The 21,315-nt window shown below is 33.8% G+C and overlaps 1 protein-coding gene across 3 annotated transcripts in view; it reads right to left on the bottom strand.

Moving 5' to 3' along the window:
- The window catches only part of Slc36a4 (solute carrier family 36 member 4), a 57,384-nt gene that overhangs the window by 10,641 nt on the left and 25,428 nt on the right, over positions 1-21,315 (bottom strand). For 2 of the 3 annotated variants that reach the window (XM_047518270.1, XM_047518272.1), the window contains 4 exons: positions 20,282-20,366; positions 12,883-13,110; positions 10,784-10,882; positions 7,648-7,817 (listed from right to left, as the gene is read on the bottom strand). In XM_047518270.1, coding sequence (XP_047374226.1) covers positions 7,648-7,817; positions 10,784-10,882; positions 12,883-13,110; positions 20,282-20,366 — 582 coding nt within the window. The remainder of the gene's footprint in view (positions 1-7,647; positions 7,818-10,783; positions 10,883-12,882; positions 13,111-20,281; positions 20,367-21,315) is intronic. The other variant, XM_047518271.1, reaches the window with a different exon arrangement.

Here is a 21,315-nt window from a genome sequence, read left to right on the forward strand (position 1 = left end):
AACAGGAGAGTAATATAGAAATGAGAGTACCTAAAAGACTGCTGTAGTTTAAAACTAACCATTTCACTTTTACCTCTTTTCTGCTTAAGAAACCACTTGTTTGTCATCTACAACACACTAAATTGTTTTTCTCTACCTAACTTTTCTATAGATGTTATCGACCTCTGTTCTCATTTCAGTTTCAAGCAAGTATCTGTGGTAAGGGTCCTTTTATGTACTAAGTCTTAGAAATAAAGAGAGTTGAAAGGAAAAACATACCCAGGAAACAATCTACCTATCTACCTACCTATCTCTTCCAATCCCTCCCTCCCTCCTTCTCTCTCTAAAGAATAAAAAAATATTCTTAAAGTAACAGGAATTTATCTGAGGATACATAAGAACATAAAACGACCTTTAGACACCATTTAGTGCACATGACATAGTGCTTTAAAACTTCTCACTGCCAAAGCTTCTGAAAACTACAGACTGTGTTTTATTATTCTCTGTATACCCCTACAATGCACTTAGTAATTTATACTTATTAAATGCTAGTTAAACTAATATTAATGATTAAATGGATATGAGAAATAATTCTCAGAAACAACATTCATTCAATATGACGAATACTAACAATACTTCAAAGAACAGAATTATTTGTACTTTAAAACAAAATCTAGTGTGCTTGAAACAAAATTTAACATCTGAGTAAAGTGTAGAAATATATTTTTAATAATTTATTTTGCAGTCAATAGATGGAATCAGTTTATGGGAAGAATAATGTTTCAATGAAAAAAATTAGTTTTGAAGATGCAAGATTTCAAAATTTACAATGCTTTAATTTTTTTCCCCTCATTGACAAATAAGTTAAATGCCTGAATTTTCAGATATGGATATCTTAAAATTTTTTAAAAAGTCGACATGGGAAATAAGTAGTTGGCTAATTCTCTTTATCTTAACGTTGTATACAGAAGTTACCCTTGAAAATACTCTGATAACTCACTTTCCCTCTTGGACCCTTTGTGATACCAGGCTGAGAATCTCGACAGCTTAGCTCTGTCAAGAAGTCAGGTTAATTGATGATTAGCTACAATCCTTACAACAGCCTCATCTCATTCTAAGCTTAAAAAAATAAATAAATAAGGCAACCATGTTTATCTAGCATTCAGCACTAGACCCAATGCCTTGAAGCAGTGAACTTTCACAGTATGGTCATTAGGATACAAGCATCATGAAATTTTTATATGTTCCCTCTGTGGTCTATAGCATGAAATAGTAGGAACTGGGAAGGCACACAATAAATATCTGCTGGATTAATTAGACTTTGGAAGATGTCCTTCATTTCAAATTTAATATAATTAATAGCAATCATTATGATGAGAAAGGCAGAGGGAGTTTAGAAAAGATCCCCAGACAGGCAACTTTATATTAGACAAGTACTAAGAAATTGTGAGGGATACATGAATTTTTTTTTCAGTTTCCTTACATTCATTCATTTATTCATTCTCATGCCTCTTGGTGAATCCACTTTTGCCTAAATACTTGCACTTTAGGTAATTACCTCCTAGAGTTCAGTCCCTTAACTACCAGTAAGATCAACCAATATAGCTTGATTACCTGTTGCTACTTATCTGCTTTATGTCCCAGAATATTTAGGTTCCTTGCTCCTTATTCCTGTAGGTTACAAACATAGGCTCACATCTGAGTTTTATCCTGTTCAGGGGTTTAAAAATGAGTTCCAGTACAATTATCTCAATAAATTATAAAATATTCTACCTCATCCCTTCTGTGTTCTTATTTTTTAGTTTATTTTTCCTACTCAATACAAACTTTACAAAGAAAGTCACAAGTGAGGCAAAGAAGTCATCTTACTGCTTCTCATTATCAGAATGAAAACTCAATACCTTTCATATTTCCTATAAGTGTTATGTGTATTGATTTAAAAATTAGCATGTGAATGTATTTTAGGCAAGTATTTTTCAAATTCTAGATCAAGACCAATTGGAGGGTTATGATATCAATTTGTGGGTGTGAGTAGTTTTTTTTTCTAATTATACAGACTGAGATAAAATGTCAGAATGGTTTTATTTAATCTTCCATTATTTCAATTATTTTATGAAAATAATATTTCAATTAATTTTATGTGTACACACAAAAACTTACATACACATACATACACATATTTGGGTTTTCTATAAAACATTTCCCTTTCTTACTATAGACTGTAGTTCAAAAAGTTAAAAGTCACTGACTGAAATGAAGCGAGCAGCCATAGTTACTGTGATGGGGAAAAACTGAAGGGAACAGAGCTTGTGCTTTTGACTCATAAGAAAAAGAGCCATGAAAGTAAACAAATGAAACTAACAACAAAAAGAGAGAGCTTTGTTCTTATGACATATATACCATCACTGGAGGACACTTGGTAAGAGAGAACACAAATATTACTATTTGCAATTTCCTCTCAAGATCTCGTTAAATCATCATTGGCACTCAGTGATTACCTTCAAGCCTCTGCACCTTCAATTCTCCTTTACAATAAAGACACGAGCCCAAAATCTCCATCTTCTTTTCTAATTTCCATAATTTTTTTTTTTTTTTTTTTTTTTTTTTTTGTGGTGCTGGGGATCGAACCCAGGGCCTTGTGCTTGCAAGGCAAGCACTCTACCAACTGAGCTATCTCCCCAGCCCTCCATAAATTATTATTGGAGGAGTTGGAGAGAGATGAAATTTAAATACAACCATCTAGAAGATTTTTAAATTATGTGGCATTCACTCCCAAACACACTCAAAAGACAATTATTAACACCTCTGCTGCTAACCTGAATAACTCCACATTCTTTTTTTTTTGTTTTTTTCCAGATCAAACTAATGCAAACACTTCCTACTTAGGACCCTCCATATTGGTAAGGAGATTCTATAACTTCAAGTAATACCACTAACATGTCAGAATCTGACATTTACATGAAAAAACAATCCACATCAAATTATATGGGAAAAAAAGCCTCTTCAAATCAATCCTTATGAAAAGAACATTTTTATAGTCCATGTTATCATTGACATCACAGATTTTTGAAGTTCTATTATTTGTCAGGTTGATTACTTCCCCTTGGTTATTCTTATTGGCAACTACCCTGAAACTTTGTTTTTTACCTGGAGTATATAATCCCTCGTGGATTGTGGCAGTGTGCTTGGGGTTTTCCAAACTATATGTTAAGTACGGCAAATTTTTCTTAAATATAGATTTTACTCCAAGGGAGTATTTTTGAGAGAAAATTATTTTTGTATAAAAAGCAACATAGATATTATGAACTAGAACACAAAAGGTATACTTTTTCAAAAATAAAGTACATGCTGATGTTGTGCTGAAGTTAGGCCATGTGGGGACCTGCCCCAGGACTCCTGAGGGAATGCTTTTCTCTTTCTTCTATTTGGGTAGCTGCTGTAGTATGGATAAGTGTTCCCCAAAGGTGCATTTTATAAAGGCTTGGTCCTCAGCTTGGCAATTTAGGGAGGTTGTGGAACTTTTAATAGAAGAGGTAGGATCTAGTGGGAGGTCCTCAGGTCACTGGGGGCATGCCCTTGAATGGAATAATGGGAACTTAGTCCTTTTCTCTTCCCCTTTTCCCTTTCCAGTCATGAGATAAGTGAGTAATTTTTTACTCAATCATGTGTTTCTGCTATGATGTGCTACCTAGTCAAAGGTCCAAACTATGGACCAGTCATGGACTGAAACCTCCAAAACTTTGAGCCCAAAAAACCTTTTCATTTCATAAGCTGATTATCTAGGTATTTGTTAGAGTAATGGAAAGCTGACTAACATAGTTACTCACTTGGAAAAATGCTGGTAAAACTTTTGTCCAGAACTATAAGTTATTTCCTAACTACACTAGTAGGCCACATAGGAAATGCTTCTAAACCTACAATATTTGTGAATTTACTTTATTATCACTTTTAAAATACACTCCTTAATTCAAAAGTCAATGTGTTATATTGAACAACATTATTCATAACCAGCTTTTAAAGATAACACCTCAGGAAGATTGAAGATGATAATGACTTAGAACTTCTCTAATTCACACTTGCTTTATCCTAGGGTCTCTCTCCAATTCAACCTTTTCTTGAAGAAATAGCCCTTCTAATCTCTGAGACCATAGTTAATTTGGCATCAAAAGCCCCTTACATCTTGTCATGGCTAATAGTCTGGAACAATTTTGCTATGGCCATCAGCTTTCATACTCAGTCACTGAGTACACTACACACTGTACCTTCCAAGGTCTTCTGTTTTAAACACAGGAAGAGAAGGGAAGAAAGAACATTAAGAAAGGAATCTTAAATATAATCCTGAAATTATACTAATCAAAACTTCTCATTTTATAAACAACTATAACTAAAAACACACAAAAAAAACTCTTCCTGTATTCCCAGGCATGACTACTATTTTAACATTCCCACAAGTGCAGAGATCAAAAAGAGATAGATTACAGGTCAACAAAAGCATACTTACAAAATGAAAGGGAAAGAACCAACAGAATTTTTCTCAAAGTAAATATTCATCTTGACATGCTTTCCTATTTTTCTTATATTTTTTATATTTCTTTGAATAATTATTATAGGTTCACTAAATGAAAAGTGGGTGACTTGCTAGACTTTCTTGAGTAGAAACTATGATCAATCTACCAGCCTCCTTTTAATCAAGAGTCCTTAATGTGTTCCAATCTAACCAGTGAGCCATAACAATTAGGGGATGAGAAGCAGCTGTGGGAATAGAGAAAGATGAATTGGAGCTACTGCATGAACAGTGTCATGCCCCAAAATTGAGTTGTGAATACAAAATGCATTCCCTCTTATTCCTGTCCATTGTTCCTTCACCATGTTCTTACCTGTCTTGGGATAGGAACATCTTAATTTGAATGTGTGTATACTTCCTCTTTTATCCCTTCTCCCATAAGATTTTCCTTACATGCTTTGTGACTAAGAGCAGAGAAGAATTTTGAAATTGCTTCTGCCTATTTTCTATTCAACATTAAAACTTTGTCACATTTCCCAAAAGAAGACATATAAATGTCCAACATATAAATGAAAAAAATTTTCAATGAGAAGGAAAAACACAATGAGGTATCTCACCTTACCCACATGAGAATGGGTCTTCTCAAAAGATGGGAAAAAAATAACAAATGCTGGGAAGGATTTAGAGGAAGAGAGATTTTTACACTGTTGATGGAAATGTGAATTAGTATAGCCACTATGAAGAAGAGTACTGAAGTCTCCCTAAAACTAAAATTATACCTATCATACCAGTCAGAAGTTCCACTGCTGGCTATCTCGCCAAAGAAAATGAAATTGACATGATGAAAAGACACCTACGCTCCATGTTTATTGCAGCGCTATTTGAACACCCAGGATATGGAATCAACCTAAATGTCCACCAACAAGCAAATGGATAAAGAAAATGTGGTGTATATATACACAATGGAAAAAAAGCCAGCCATAAAAGTATGACATCCTGTCATCTGTGACAACACACATGTACCCAGAAGACACTATGTTAAATGAAGTAAATCAGGCAAAAACAGAAACTACATGATCTCACTATAGATGTGATCTAAGATGTTGATCTCTCAGAAGTTGAGAGTAGAATAGTGGTTACCAGGTAAATATGATTAACAATAATGCATGATCTCTTCCCAAAATACTTGGAAGCAAGAAATTCAAGTGTATTCACCATGAAGAAAGGATAAAAATTTGAGATGATGGGTGTTTAATTACCCTGAGTTGATTACTACTCAATGTATACATGAATGAAAACATTATATTGGACCTTGTAACCATGTATAAATATTATGTCAACCAAAAAGTTAAAAATATAAATAATAAAATACCTGTCAAAATCCATGTCAAATTTTAAATTAGTATTTTTAAGATTTAGTCTAAATGTTATTGGGTTGTAAGTGGTAAAAACATCATCTTTTTCCTAGATATTTTACAGTATTTCAAAAGATGAACTATACTAACATATTTTTTAGCCTTCATTCCCTTTAAGCTAAGCTGTTTAAGCTTCTAGTCCTTAGGTTTTAAAAAGAAAAAACACAATTGAAGGAAACAAAAGTATATAATTAACTATAACATGAGTAAATTAAATAAATGCTAAACAACTATATATCTTCTTTGCAATCCTGAATCCATCCTGAAATACATTTACAACATTTGAAACATGTTTCCAACTTGAAACATAATAACAAAATGTCACTAAGGTAAAATTATGATTACAAAGATAAACACACTGAATGTGTGCCCCTTGACACCTGGAAACTATTCTACTTACATTCCTCTGACTTGAATGGCGTCCTATGTGCATTTGTCCTAACAAAATATTTAGTCCAATAAATGCCCTGAATGCAAATAATAATTAAATGATAGACAAACTCTCATCAGGAAGGCACTCAGAAAATATAATTTCTGCTATTGCTGGTTTTCACTACAATGGTGAGATATTTAAAGTTTCACAGATTCTAGCCAAGTAGCTGAAGGAGTAGAGTGACATTTATTAAATCAGAAACTTTGCATTTATTCTTTTCATTTATCAAAACTAAGGCATTCACTTCCATTTTATAAATAAGATATTAGGCCTACATCATAATCACTGCCAATAACTTTTTTAAATTCTCAAACACCAATGTCTGGAAAAAGGAAAAATTGAATAATATTTCATTTACAAGAATGCAATTATAATATTAAAATAAGATGCATTAATTACTTCATTATTTGTTGGGACTAATGACACGTTAACTAACTCAGGCTGACTCCTTACTTCCTGGCAGGTGAGCAAGATCAAGGCCTCAAAGGCGGTTTCAAAAGTTAATGACCATAAATCAGACCACTGTCAGGGATTGGTTAACAACAGTTCCGCAAACGTGATCAGCTCATGCTTGCCATATAGTCCTATGGGACTCTCGCTTGCGTCACCCCCCCAACTCCCCCACCCCCTGTGCCTTGCTGATCTTTAAGCTGATTGGTTCCCGCCTAGCCTTCACCCTACATAAAAGCTGTGTGACTTCCTCAATAAACAAGTTCCTGCTGTGACAGGTCTCCCTGATGTGTCGGATTGTCCTCTGCCTGGAGGGCTGGGTGTGGGCGGTCAGTCGGCCCTACCTTTCCTGGTCTGGCCTTGTTGGGGAGTGCTCCCTTCCCTTGTCGCTGGTCGAGAAGAGCAAGGGGGCTAAAGACCCCAACAATTATTAATGAATTCCAATTGGATTCTGAATGAATTTGTAAGTACATACAGTATAAAGCTGACCAGTAAAATATCAAAGATAGGACATGTCATTTTACCAGGAACCCAGTATGTTTGATTTTTTGGCAACAGGATGAGTATTAATTTTTTCTATTATAGTGTGTCCATATTACAATAATTCATATTTTGCTCATACACTTGACTCATGTTTGGAATACTTAGAATTTTTAAAAATTTTTTTTTAATTCCACAGAGATCCACAAATTCATAGATGGTCTCCTCAGAGATTTATGAAAAAAAATCTAGGTTACACAAAGAAATCACAGCGAAAGTTTTAAATGCTTAAATCATAAATCCAATAACATGCCTTTACCATTGAAGGCAGTAAACTATATCTATAAAATACAAAAACGAGGATTAATTAACTCATATTCACCTACCATACATCCTGGGGAAGATTTAAAGTTATGCTGCCTTTGATTTCGTCACGAAAGCACATATATCCTAAAGTAGCCAATGTCACATACAAAGTTGTAACAATTCCCATGCCAATATTCAGGGCTTGAGGGAAGCGTTTTGAGTCTTTCATTTGGTTTTCCAGTGGAAGGACCTAAAATAAAAAAATATAATTATTTTTAAAAGGAGTGTGATACAATTATGCTTCAAAATAATAGGGTCTCATATATAGAAATTGGTCTTTTTACAGTTTATATACAAAAACTTTTTCTTTAAAATAACACTTATAGTTATTAAAGGATTTTTCCATATCCTATATTTTCTACACTACATATTAAAAAAAATTTTTTTTAATTTAAAAATCAGTTCTTGGCAGACAAACCTGTCTGTTTTTTTAAATAATCTTTTTATTTTGGAATAATTTTAGATTTACAAAAAAGTTGCAAAGACAAAGTTTTCATATATCCCTCATGAGTTTCCCCCACTGTTAACATATCACTTACCATGTTACACTTTCTACAACTATGAACCAACATGTGTGCATTACTAGTAACTAAACTCTAAACTTCATTTGTATTTCTTTAGGTTTTCCCTTCTTCTCTTCCAGAGTCCCATCCAGGATAACTCACTGTATTTTGTCACCTTTCTTCCTAAGTCTTTTCTGGTTTCTGGTAGTTTCTCAATCTTTCCTTGTTGTTCATTATTTTGACAGTTTTCAGCAGTATGGGTTAGCTATTTTGCATAATATCTCTCTATTCAAGTTTGCCCAACATTTTCTTTGTGACTGGGATTATAGTTATAGTCTGGGATTATAAGGTTTTAGAGAAGAATACCACACAGGGGGAGTGTCCTTGTCATCATACATGCTTTTATGCCTGAAGGTTCATTTTGATCACTTCATTAAGGTAGTTTGCCAGGTTTCTCTGCTATAAAGTTATTTTTTCCCTTTCATCATGTTCTTTTTATGTTCTAAATCGAGCCCATACTCCAAAGACTAATGGGGAATTAACTATACCTCCCAGAGGGAGAAGACTCCACATAAATCATTTGGGATTCTGTCCCATGTATTTATTTGCTTAATCACTTATTCATATGAGCACAGACTTACACAGATTTGGTTAATACATGGAATTATAACTAAATATTCTTGTTATCCATTTGGTCACTCATATTGCTTCCACCTTAGCTACTGTGAATTCTATGAGGATGGTTCCTGCGTCCCTTTAACGTGTTTCCAATCTTCCTTTTTTGAGCATTTCTTTACTTTCTTGTACTCTAGACTTATCTTGAATCTATTTGCTTCAGCACTAAAATCAGTCATTTGTCTCTAAATAACTTTAGTTCTTTTGTTGGAAAAGTGTATTCAGAAATCAAGATCTGGGTTATAGGTGTGCTTCTTTCTTCCAAGTGTCACTGCTTGTTAGGTTCTATCAGGAAACAGAGCTAGAAAATACATGCATGTGTGCACACCTCTGTAACTAGCTCTATATCTTGAAGAAGTTGTCTGTCAATTTCATTAAGGCTAGTAAATGGTTTTCATTGCATAAAAATCGCTTTTAAAGAAAAGGCTAATTGAAAAAAATCAAGGTTTTTAGGTTAATCTTCAAAAATAATTTAGCTGTACAGTGAAAGATACTATGTAATAAAAATAGCAAGAATTTATTAAGTGCTTAAGTACAGCAGCTATCATTCTAAGAGCTTAGCAAGCAGCATCTCAGACAGTTCTCAGAATAGCCCTGTAAGGTGGTATCTCCATTACTATCATGACTTTTCACATGAATAAATCTGTTCCATATGGAAACATTAACTGCTAAGAATAGAATAGAGCAGAGCACAGTGCAGATGCACTTGAGACCATCCAGACCTGACATATGAGGCTGTGGCCAGCAATGGTAGCACTGCAGCTAATAAAGGAAAAAGGGAAAGAAATTAATGTTTCCTGAGGCCTCTTTTGTGTCATGTGGCATTGAAAGTGATTTACATATAATCTTCTTCATGGGACAGATTTGAGAAATAGTAAAGAAGAATCAACATGCCTGAATTGCTAATTGGAATGGAGAACCAAGCATGAGTAAGAATACCCCAATATTTCAAATTTAAGCAACCAGAAGGAAAACTAAAAGAAAAAAGAGAAATGAGAAAGTGAAGCTGATTTGGGGTGAGAAAGTATGCACTGGACATTGAAGTCACTGAATTTGAGATGGTCAGAGAAAAAACACTTAAACAGCAATGTCCAGTTATTAACTAGATAATAAAATTCCCTAAAAAAAGAAGTTAAAATCTACAGTTAAGTCTGCAATAGTGATAACTAGAGCTGTGAGAATTTGTAAGAATTTGTGAGAATTATCTGAAGTGTGAGAATTATCTAAAGGAGAAGTCAGAGACCAAAATCCCAAGTAAAATACTATAAAATTGTCTTTTAGACTGATTCTGTCTGGAGATCATTTTAAATAGGTGTTTGCAGTGAATCTGCTCCTATGACAAACCATAAGAGTATGAAACATAAACTATAGAACAGAATAAACAGCAATACTGTATTTTCCCCACAAATAATGGGCAATACATAAACTGGAAGTATCTTGGGCAGAAAATTTAAAAACTTAGAACCCTCAGGATGCTATGTTTCTTGGCATTAGCTTTATGACAACACTTTTCAACACAAACATACACAAATCTAAAGTAATAATTTATATTTGACTTATGTAACAATAACTTAGTAACGATTTCAGTTTCCTTCAAATAATCTAGTCTATAAAATATGTTTGGGGTGTGCTTAAGTATGTGTAGTATAAACAAAACAAACTGAGTTAAATTTTTGAAGCTGGTTATGCTTACACAGTAGTCCATAACACTATCTAAATTTTGTATAGGTTTAAAAATTACATAATAGAATGTTAAAATCATTTAGTTTAATTTCCTTATTTTACAAATAAAGAAGGAATATGTTTAAGATTAAACTCTTAGTGGAAGAACTAAACTATAATACAAATCTACTAGAAATCATGTTTCAGGAATAAAGAAAACTAAAATTTAAAAAAAACATGCATTTTTACATAGCTTCACAATGTTAGTCTCTGATATGACTTAAAATATTTAAAAATAATACAGACTAATTCTTACCACTCCTATGCCTTCAAAAGCAAATACAGCAGTACCAAAAAAAAGTGGATATTTTTTCCAACCAGCCACTATGGGAAGGTTGTGGGGATCTGGCATGTTCTGCAGAAAGGAGGGAAAAAAATATATATATTTATTTATTTTAAAGAATTTAAGATGATAGAGCAAAATCCTATTCTCCTGAGCTTCACAACAGGAAATGTAGGTTATAAAAGTGAATATTTCTTTCGCTAAACACTTTAAGCAGCCTATGTTAAATGTAGCAAAGCTGTTAGGATTTAATTGCCAAAGCAACTGTTTTCCTCATGGCCACACATTCCATCTGAGCAAAATGCTCCTGATTACCTGTTTCCACCTGTAAGTTCCAGACTGTGCACACTGGGTGTGGCTCCTGCCACAACAGGAAATGCAAAAGCATACTTAGGTCTGAGATGAGAGCCAAATTATCAACTAACAACCATGGCTGCAGGTACTCAACAGAAAGCCATTCTCCTCTCTACTGTCATTGCTCCTTTAGGCCTCTGAGCTACTTGCTTCCTGACTCTGGCTTTGTCTTTCACAGCTCTGCTGCTCCCAGTACAAGTTTCTTCTGATTTCAGAATTTATTCACTGAGCTGACAGCTGTTACTACCCTTATTTATGTATATGGGACCTAACTCTGGTTTTGGTTACATGGCACTGATACACAGCCTTGTTTCCAATTCTCACAATCTGGACAATCACACAAAGGGCATATTTTGTTCAAAATCTCTTGCTCTACAATGACTTCTTCCAGATATGCAAATCTGATCTCTACTTCCTCATCATCCCGCATTCTCTGCCTTACCTGACTAGAAGCAGAATTCAAGGCCAAGAAGAGGATGAACAAAGCAACTGAAGCATGAAGCACAAGGATAATTTAGGGAATAGAAAAGACTGGAACAATGGAAACATAGGTAGAACTGTATGATATAAAGGTGATACTGTACCCAAAACATAGGCTAGGGTCAGAAAGAAAGAGGTTTGAAGGATCTGGATTATTTGCTACCACTAAACTGTTAGTAAAGGCAAGCAGGATGCTATTTCACTTCTTCATTAATGAGCTCATGCCATTTCATCTACCCAACGAACAACCTTTTCTGCCTAATAAGTCTTACATGTTCAGCTAAGGGGTCATGAACTCCAGAAAGCCTTATGTGATCTTCTTTCCTGTCCCCTTACACTCTTAAGTACTGTAAGAGAGAATATAGGTTTGGGAATTCAGAAAAGGGAAAAATGAAACACAGGCCCACCATAAGAGTTTGCAATTGAATTAATGGAGATTTGCAACAATTACCTTAGAAGCAATATATAAGATGGATTAGATCAGGAGGAATAGAATGGGGATTCTCAACCTTTTCTGGATAACTGGCTCTTTGAGAGATGAAAGTCATACAGCTGCTTACGAAAAATAGTATGTGTATATGTATATGTATATTATATACGGAGAGAAAGAGGTATGTGGGGGAGGGGAGACAGTAAGGGAGAGGTATTGGGGAGCGGGCATAGGGGGAGAGACCAAATCTTAAAAACAATTCTAAGGAATCTTCAGATTCCCCTAACCCTGAGAGGTTTTAAACAAACTAGAATGAAAATCCCTAGAATTAATAATAAAATTAGTTCAGGTTATAGCATGTATTTCTTATAAAGGGATTATAGTATAGTGGAAGTGGATTGAAGCAGTTGAAGCAAATAAATGTGTAGAAGTAAAAGAAATTAGAATTACATACATTCCCATAAATTGATTCTTGTGAGCCACTGTACTGAAAGCACAACCCTAAATCTCAGAAGAACTCTATAGGGTAGGTAGCACCATCTTCTGAAGCACTGACACAAAGCCCAGAAGCATATTTACCAAGACCCAAAACCAGGCCAGACTAAAAAGCCTGTAATTGTCACCACTATGTCACATACTTTCAAATTCGCAGTATAATCCAGAAAGAAACCAAGCTTTACCACTTATTTGCTGTGGATAGATGTGCAGTAATGGTCTTTATGTGTCATTACTTTTAACTCCAAAGAAAACAGAAGTTTTATTTGTGTAGGAAATATATGATATTTATGTAAAAACACGTAATACTTACCCTAACAACATACTGGTAAATTATCACAAGACTGACAGCCATGGAAATGTTGGCAAGGAATGAAAGTACAAATAGATTCTTTAGCTCACGAATGAAGACCAAAAGAATTATAAATGGAAGAAAGCAAAGCATGTATATCCTTAGGTCAATACTTCTTCTCTCACACGGGTTTGACAAATTGGTACTATTCGAAACAAATATTTTACTCTCCAAGAATCCTTCATGCACCTACATAGGATTATCAGGGGAATAAGGAAGGAAGAAAGACACACATCAACTTCTAAGAGAAAAATGAAGAAAATTATACATACATTATGATAAATTCCTATGACACACTGTACAATAAAATATTTCCATTTGGATACTGTGGCTTCCTAGAAATGCATATATCTATGTAAGAATAATTAAGGTAGGAAAACATTCTTTGCAAGATAACTTATTTTTTGTACTCTGAAAAAGTTCACTAGAAAATTATGAGGATGGGTTTACTAACTTAATCTGAAGCTTTGTAACCATGATGCTCATGATTCCTGCAATGACTCAAAGATTCATTTCTGAGATCATCAAACTGGGACCACATTTGTCTAGAATGACCAGGGGTACTCTACTTTAGCTTATTTTCTTCACAATATAAAACAAGCACTAAGTATCTCTCAGAAGTATACAAAAGTCAAATTTTAAAATCATAGTCTAACTTTAAAATGTGTGTAAAGCAACTATTTATAAATTACCATCATTATCAATAAACATTACTAAGAATCCACAAAATTCACATAGCCATGTTAGACAGTAATTTTTGCTAGAAAACTTGTACAGTATAAATCAACACTTAAAAACCTATTTGCCCGTTTTTATAATGTAATTTTTAGATTTCAAAAGAAATGCAATTATTTATAAATTTCATATATTAAAATTTGTCTCTGATTCAGTTAATCATGTAATCCAACTTTCTAAAACAGCAATGAAATTAAAGTAGAATTTAGAAACAAGCTTCAAAACCTGTAGCTCAGGCAAATCAGACTATAATTTAAATACCAGTGGAAAACTACTTGTGCCCAAACCTCATTTGAACACACTGATATTGTCAAGGGTCTGATTATATTCTTAAGAAACAGATCCTATAATAGTAACAGTAATTTTTTAGTACTTTCTTATCAGGTACTGAACTGTAAGCTTTATAAACATCTCAATCTTCCAAATGATTCTTAGAAGTGGGTAACAGTATTAATTTCAATTTAAACTAGAGAAAACTGAGGCTTACAAAAGGGGAAAAAACTTGCTTCACAGTATCAAACCAATGAGTGGCAGATTTAGGATGCAAACTCAGGCCTAGATAGTGATATTAACCTGACCAAAATAATACCACCCAAAGGGGGTGTTCTGTCCAAGAAGCTACCCACCTCCACTTTGACATCTTTCTTGAAAGGTACCAAAAATTAAGGGACCGACAAACCAGACATTTAAAACAAAATTCTGATACGGTTTATAATTCATGTTTCTTTTATTCTACTTTTATACTTAAAATCCATAATAAAAATTGTTTAATATCAATATGAACACAGATATCATCTTAGATGATAGGGAATTTAGTGGATTTTTAAGCTATATAGGCATTTTATAATTCACACTGGCCTAACTCAAATTATACCATGTACCATTTAAGAAAAGTACTACTCACCATTTTCATGTAACTGGCCATCAAAACTTTATATTTTTTTTTATAATTTGAAATTGAAACAAAATTATTAATTTACATTACTTGGCCTTTAAGAAGATATTTAATTGTTGACTTAATTTTCTCAGTAATCAAATTCTTTAGAGCCGAGTACTTCTTATCAAAGCAGTACCTCTGATAATTAAATTAGGTAATGATCAAATTTAAGCTCTAACAAAAATTCCTGGCAAGAGAAAGGCAGTTACATAAACAAACTTTTAAAGGGTTGTTTGAATTATTAGGTGCTTGGAAATTTAAAAATTAGTTCTATCACAATATCTAATAAAAATTTAGCATTCTCTGGGCAGAAAGATGGTTATAAAAGTTCTCAGGATTAAAAAAAACACAATAAAAAATGTAGATACATACCTAGAGCAAGATTCAGGTAAACATTTGAGTCCTTTGGTGCCCTCTAGAGACAGAGATGGGCTAATAGGACTTCCTATGGTCTCACATGTTTACCAAAATGTAAAACACTGGAATAAATATTATAAAATAAAATTACTAAATTCAGTTTTGTTTTTTTTTTCATTTAGAGCTCAAGTTTACTAAAACCCACTACTTATTAACTTTCAATGAGTCGGTAATTTTATGATTAAAATTCCAAAGGCAGATTATGCTTTTTAGTAAAGCTAACAATAGTATTAAATAATTCCCTACAATTGAATACTGTTTTACATTTTACAAAGGCTTTCACAAACCTTTTTTGTCATCTAAGCCTCACGATAAGTTTATGAGGAACCAGGAAAGATTTTGTTACTACTCCTATTTTACAAACAAGGAAACTGAGGCTTGGCCAAAAATAAGGGGATCTTGATCAGTGGGTGAGTTAAAAGTGAGAGCAGGAATATGAACTCATATCTTCTGATTCTTGTCAATGAACCTGGGTATCACTACATTTTTTCCTCTTATTGTAATATTCCTTCCTCAACCTCCATGTCCATATATACACTATTTTACCTATCTGAAATTTTCTAGAGTATTTAAAGCAAGAAGGGAAGAGTGAATAGAACCATGATTGTCTACAATCAGAAGCACTAAGATTATTTTTCTGCACTGACTGTCCATAATGGCTTAATGAGAACAACAGCAGCCATGTCCGCAGCTAGAGAGCATGTTTCCACATCTGTATTGGCAATGAAACCCTTATTTCTTTATGTTAATGAAATATTGCACCTTCAATTTCATTTACATTAAGGCAGTAAAAATACCACCACAGCTTTTAATTATAACAGCAGTAATAAATGATAAGGTTTAATTAACCAGTATGTGCACTATTATATACTGCTATCAAATGTAAAAGAACACCTCTGGAGAGACAATGAAAATCTCTAACCTCATGCTGCTTTGGTGACCATCTACCTACCTGCTCTGCCCAGCAATGTGTTCATAGTTAATTTCAGCTATTTTCTAAAGCCTGATTGTTAGTCTTTTTTCATGCTGCTCTTAATGCCTCCAAATGACTTTCACCTTTCTGTCCACAGCAGGTGTTCTCTCTGGCTCCTAGAGATATGTTTTTCATGTGTCTTTTTAGAAAATATACAAAGAAGTTAAATTTTTCTATTCAACTTTAGAAGAAACTGACACTTCATAGGAGAAAGCTACCCAACGCTTCTAGACATTTATTGTCTCCACTTTTTCCACTATTCATGTCACATGTACATATATACACACACCCATAATATCTGACAACATCCTGTCCAGAGATAAGAAATTAACATATTGGGTGGCAACTTGGGCAGACACCTAGTTTTCAGTCCAATTCCATATGACTTAGAGCATATTACTCATGATCTGTGAGATTTCTTCATAAAATGAGCATAATACAGCTGGGAGCGATGGCACATGCCTGTAGTCTCAGCTGCTAGGGAGGTTGAGGCAAGAGGATTGCGAGTTCAAAGCCAGGCTCAGCAATTTAGTGAGGCCCTAAGCAACTTAGTAAGACTCTATCTCTAAATAAAACATAAATAAAGTGCTGAGGATGTGGCAGCTCAGTGACTAAGTGCCCCTGGGTTCAATCCCTGGTATTAAAAAAATATATATACAGAGTCATTGCAAAGATTAAATTATATTTGCCATAGCTTATAAATATAAAATTATAAGGCATTATCAACATTAATCCTAGATTCACAAAAAACTTTCTGGTGACTCTTTTAGGAGATATTAGAAAAGATACAGTGCTAACATGTTGCACAATCCTAGAAAGATATTATTCTCATCATGTTCTATGTAAATGATTGGTAAAATGGTGTGTCTTATCAGTTCTGACCATAAATGGCCTCACAATGGATTAGGAGTCCTAGGAATATACCATTTCCAAAGATAAATACATGTAACATCTAAGGCACATCATTTATAATGAGTAATGCTAATGAAAGAACTGACACTTTATTTTGGTAAACAAATGAGTATAAAGAGAATTCTAATTAACTATAATTGCTATTGCTCTTTTCTATCTTCTCCACATCTCTCATCTCTACTTGCTTTCACTAGCCTTTCACTCATTATTCTATAATTACAATGTTTGAGGGAACACCTGTATCTAAAGGAACAGCAATGGTTTAGATTACATATTTATCTTTCAGAAAAGTTTGTTTCATAAGAACTTAATTATTTGCAAGTATCAAAGGAAAGAGGAGAGAATAATAGCCTGGAAATAGGATATTTTGGAAAAACTAAATAATTAGGCCAAAAATAAACCACATAATTTTTTAGAGCTCTCAAGTAGAGACAACATCTAAGATTACCCTCCTAGCCAAAACTGCCAGCAGTCACAACACCAATGTCTTGACACCATTCTTTTTATAGATGTAGGAAGAAGTAGCTAAGTAAGAAACCAAGCTAAAACAATCATGGATGGACTAAAAGAAAAGAGTTGACAGAGAATGGGAGTGAAAGGTGTATGAATAAGGAAGAAAATAAGTGGCAGAAACACCATCGATGTGAGAAAGTGAACAGAAGGGCTAAACCCTTTCAGTTAACAAAAGTTTATTGAATACTTGCTCAAAAAACCAGGTACAAAACCAGGTCTAAGAAATAAAGAGATAAAATTTTAAAATCCCTCTCAGTCTGTTGTGAGTTTATCTGCCCCACTTCCAATCTAATAACCATATTGGTACCTAGAAGCCAGGCACTCTTAGAAGTTACTTTACAGTGGTAGACACAACAGATACAATAGTCCTTTCCCTCATGGGGCTTTCAGTCTAGTGGTAAAAATTAATCTGTTAATTAACTTCAATACAGTGTGATTAGGGGTATTTTCAAAAGTGTTACAGAAGCCAGAATAAAAAACATTAAATTCTAGCAAAAGATGGAAAAAAAGATGGCATGGAGGAACAGCTGAAGGTTTCACACAACAGGTAACACTGAAGTTAGGTTGAAACCTTTTCCAAATATAAATAAAACTTCTATAAACACTGAAAAGTGATACCCTGGACAAAACACTGATCTGGAGATGCAGATTCCTGATTACTAAATAACAGGGACTCTTTAAAAGAACTCTCATTTCTTAATAAGAGAGCTCCATTTGCTTTTTCAACTTTGAAAAACTAAACTTGTGGTTTGAATATAATATACAGGAATAGTAAAAATAAGGGGTTAGCAAGCTACAGCCTGCAGACAAAAATTTGACTTTATATCTATTTTTCAAATAAAATTTTACAGAATCCATACTTATTTGTTTATATATTGTTGTCTGTGACTAAGTTAAGTAGTTGCAACAGGGACCATATGATATGTCAAGTGGAAAATCCTCATTATATGATCCTTTACAGAAAAAGTTTGCAAATTCTTGCTCTTAATATAAAATGAAGCATATTTTATTCTCAGAAAAAGTGAAATATATATATTTAAAAGTCCATAAAGGTTCTTTAGAAAACATGATCACATCATCATTTGCATAAAAATACAATTCTACATATTACTATGTGTAATGCTTATTGTTCTATATATAGTCAGATAATTATAAAAGTTATTGACTGAAAAATGATTAAAGTAGATCAGGGGTAACACAGGAATAATATCAATCATAAAGAAATGTGCTTTAGCACCAATCAAAAATAAATAAATGAGGGAAAGAAAGATAAGTAGAGTAGAGGAAAGAGAATACGAAGAGGGAAGAAGGGAGAGAAAGTGGGAGAGAACAGGAACTGAAATGGAGTAAATGAAATTCCATGCATGTATGATTTTGTCAAAATGAACCCAACTACTACGTATAATTAATGTTCTAATAAAAAAAGAAAAGAAGAATTGTGCTTTAGCATTGTTCTAATAGGAATTTTTATTTCAGTGCTTTGCATGTTTGTTCAAATAGACTATCAATCTCCCCACGGAGATTAGAAGTCACCTCCTCTTAAAACAAACCTTCATAATATGGGGAGAATTATAGAAAACCATACATTTTTAGACAGTGTCTTTTTAAACAATGGCATAATTACTGGATTCCAGTAATTGTTATGGTTTAGATGTGATGTCCCCCAAAATCTCACATGTGAGGGTTCAGATGGGAAATATTTAGGTTGTGAGAGCCTTAAACTAATCAGTTATTTAATCCCTCATGGCATTAACTGAGTGGTAACTGGAGGTAGGTGGGGTGTGGCTGCAGGAGGTGAGGCATTGAGGGTTGGCTTTGGGGTATATATTTGTATCTGGCGAATGGAGCTTCTCTCTGCTTTCTAATCATCATGTGAACTCCTTCCCTTCCACCATGCCCTTCCACCATGATGTCCTGTCTCACCTTGATCCCTGAGGAATAGTGCCAGCTGTCTATGGACTGAAACCTCTGAAACCATGAGCTCATAAATTAACTTTTCTTCCCCTGAAATTTTTCTGGCAGATCTTTCAGTCACAGCGACAAAAAAGCTGACTGAAACAGAAATGAATGCTCATTTTTCTACTTCCTTTGTTAGACTGCTGGTTAAAACCTTGTATATTCTTTACAGAACATCAATATAAAGAATGCTCCAAAAGTATCTATGGATGTGCTTTTGAGTTATAAGTTAGAAATAACTAACAATCAGTAAATCGTGTCATATTTTGATTTGAAAGAACAGGCATTAATGATTTTATAGCAAGAACATGGTTGTCTCATGGTTTAGATCCCCCCAAAAACTCATATGTGAGACAATGAAAGAAGTTTTAGAGGAGAAATGATTGGATTATGATAGCCTTCACCCAATCAGTGAATAAATCCTCTGACAGAGATTAACTGAGAAGTAACTGAAGGCAGGTAAGGTGTGGCTGGAGGAGGTGGTCATTACGGGGAGCATACCTCTGGGGTATATATTTTCTGTCTGGTGAGTGGAGCCTCTCTCTCTGCTTTCTGATCATCATGTGAGCTGTTTCCCTCCACCACACTCTTCTTCCATGATGTCCTGACTCACCTCAAGCCCCAAGGAATGGCCAGCTATGGACTGAGACCTCTGAAACTGTGAGTCCCCAAATAAACTTTTCCTCCTCTAAAATTGTTCTTGACAGGTCTTTTAGTCACAGCAGCAAAAAAGCTGTTCTAATAGGAACAATCAACAATAGCAAAAATCCAAATTGCAAAACAAAATATTAAAGGAAAATTTATAAATGATCATTTATGAAAGGAATACATTTTCATATTCAACCAAGGCTTCCACAAAAGAAATATGATGCTATCAGTAGGGCATTAGATTTCACTAACTGAAGAAAAATACTCACTTGTTTCACATTTTCAGCTAAAAAGACAATATAAACACTGCAGAATCCCAGTTGTGTTATCACCAAAAAAAAATCAACCATACTCCTAAAAGAGATATCCACAAATAAGTATCAGTAAAAGATAGTAAAAAGTTAATATATTTTATCTCTCTCTTTTAAACTGTTTTTAAAATATTTTATATATTTTACCTCCTTAAATTAAAAATGTAAAAATGTACAGAGATCATTTATTTATGATCAGTGCATCACTAGAATTATTATAGAATTTGATGGAAATGTAATTAAAAGCCCAATATTGTTACATCATTACTTCTTTCTGAAATCCAACATTTTAAGAAAATCTGCTTATAAAATGCTTTTGTGAAAATATTTCATATTTCAGATTAAGCCCATCTCTCCTACTTCTCAAGATCTTTCTCAGATCAACCTAGAGTATGTTTCACCCTTTTCAGCTTCATGTCATTTGAAAATATGATGAGTGTGCCTGTTACTATCCAAATTACTAGTAAGAATACAGAACATAAGAGGACTGGGAGGGTAGCCCTAAGTCATAACATAAGAAACCTTTCCAGTAGCTTTTCTCCATTCATATTATTTAGTGAGATACTCTAGAAATTTTTACTTTGTAAAATAATATACAGAAGTAGGGAATATCACCAGAGACATCAAGCAAAGTGGGTATTATTGGGTATGGCAGTTTTCAAGTTATAAATTTACCTACATATTGTTAATATACACACCATATTTCTTCATTTTTGGTCTAGAAATAATGAGTGACTACTATAGCAAGCACTTACTAATCCATTACAGTCTCCTGTCAGGGACAACAATGTGGTCTACAAAAATCTATAGATTTTCCTTCTTCCATCTAAAACTGGAAGGCCCTTGCGTGTCTTCATTGTTCTAACTACCATTCTCCGTGGTTCTTTGGGGACTTATTTGTAATTTATCTTGTAACCATGAAATGAATTCAAGTTTCTTTTATATCATGAATTACATGGAAGCATTTTTTTAAGTATTCCATTAATATCTCT

The sequence above is a fragment of the Sciurus carolinensis genome, chromosome 11 (genome assembly GCF_902686445.1).
Source record: "Sciurus carolinensis chromosome 11, mSciCar1.2, whole genome shotgun sequence".
In the NCBI taxonomy this organism is placed as follows: domain Eukaryota; kingdom Metazoa; phylum Chordata; class Mammalia; order Rodentia; family Sciuridae; genus Sciurus; species Sciurus carolinensis.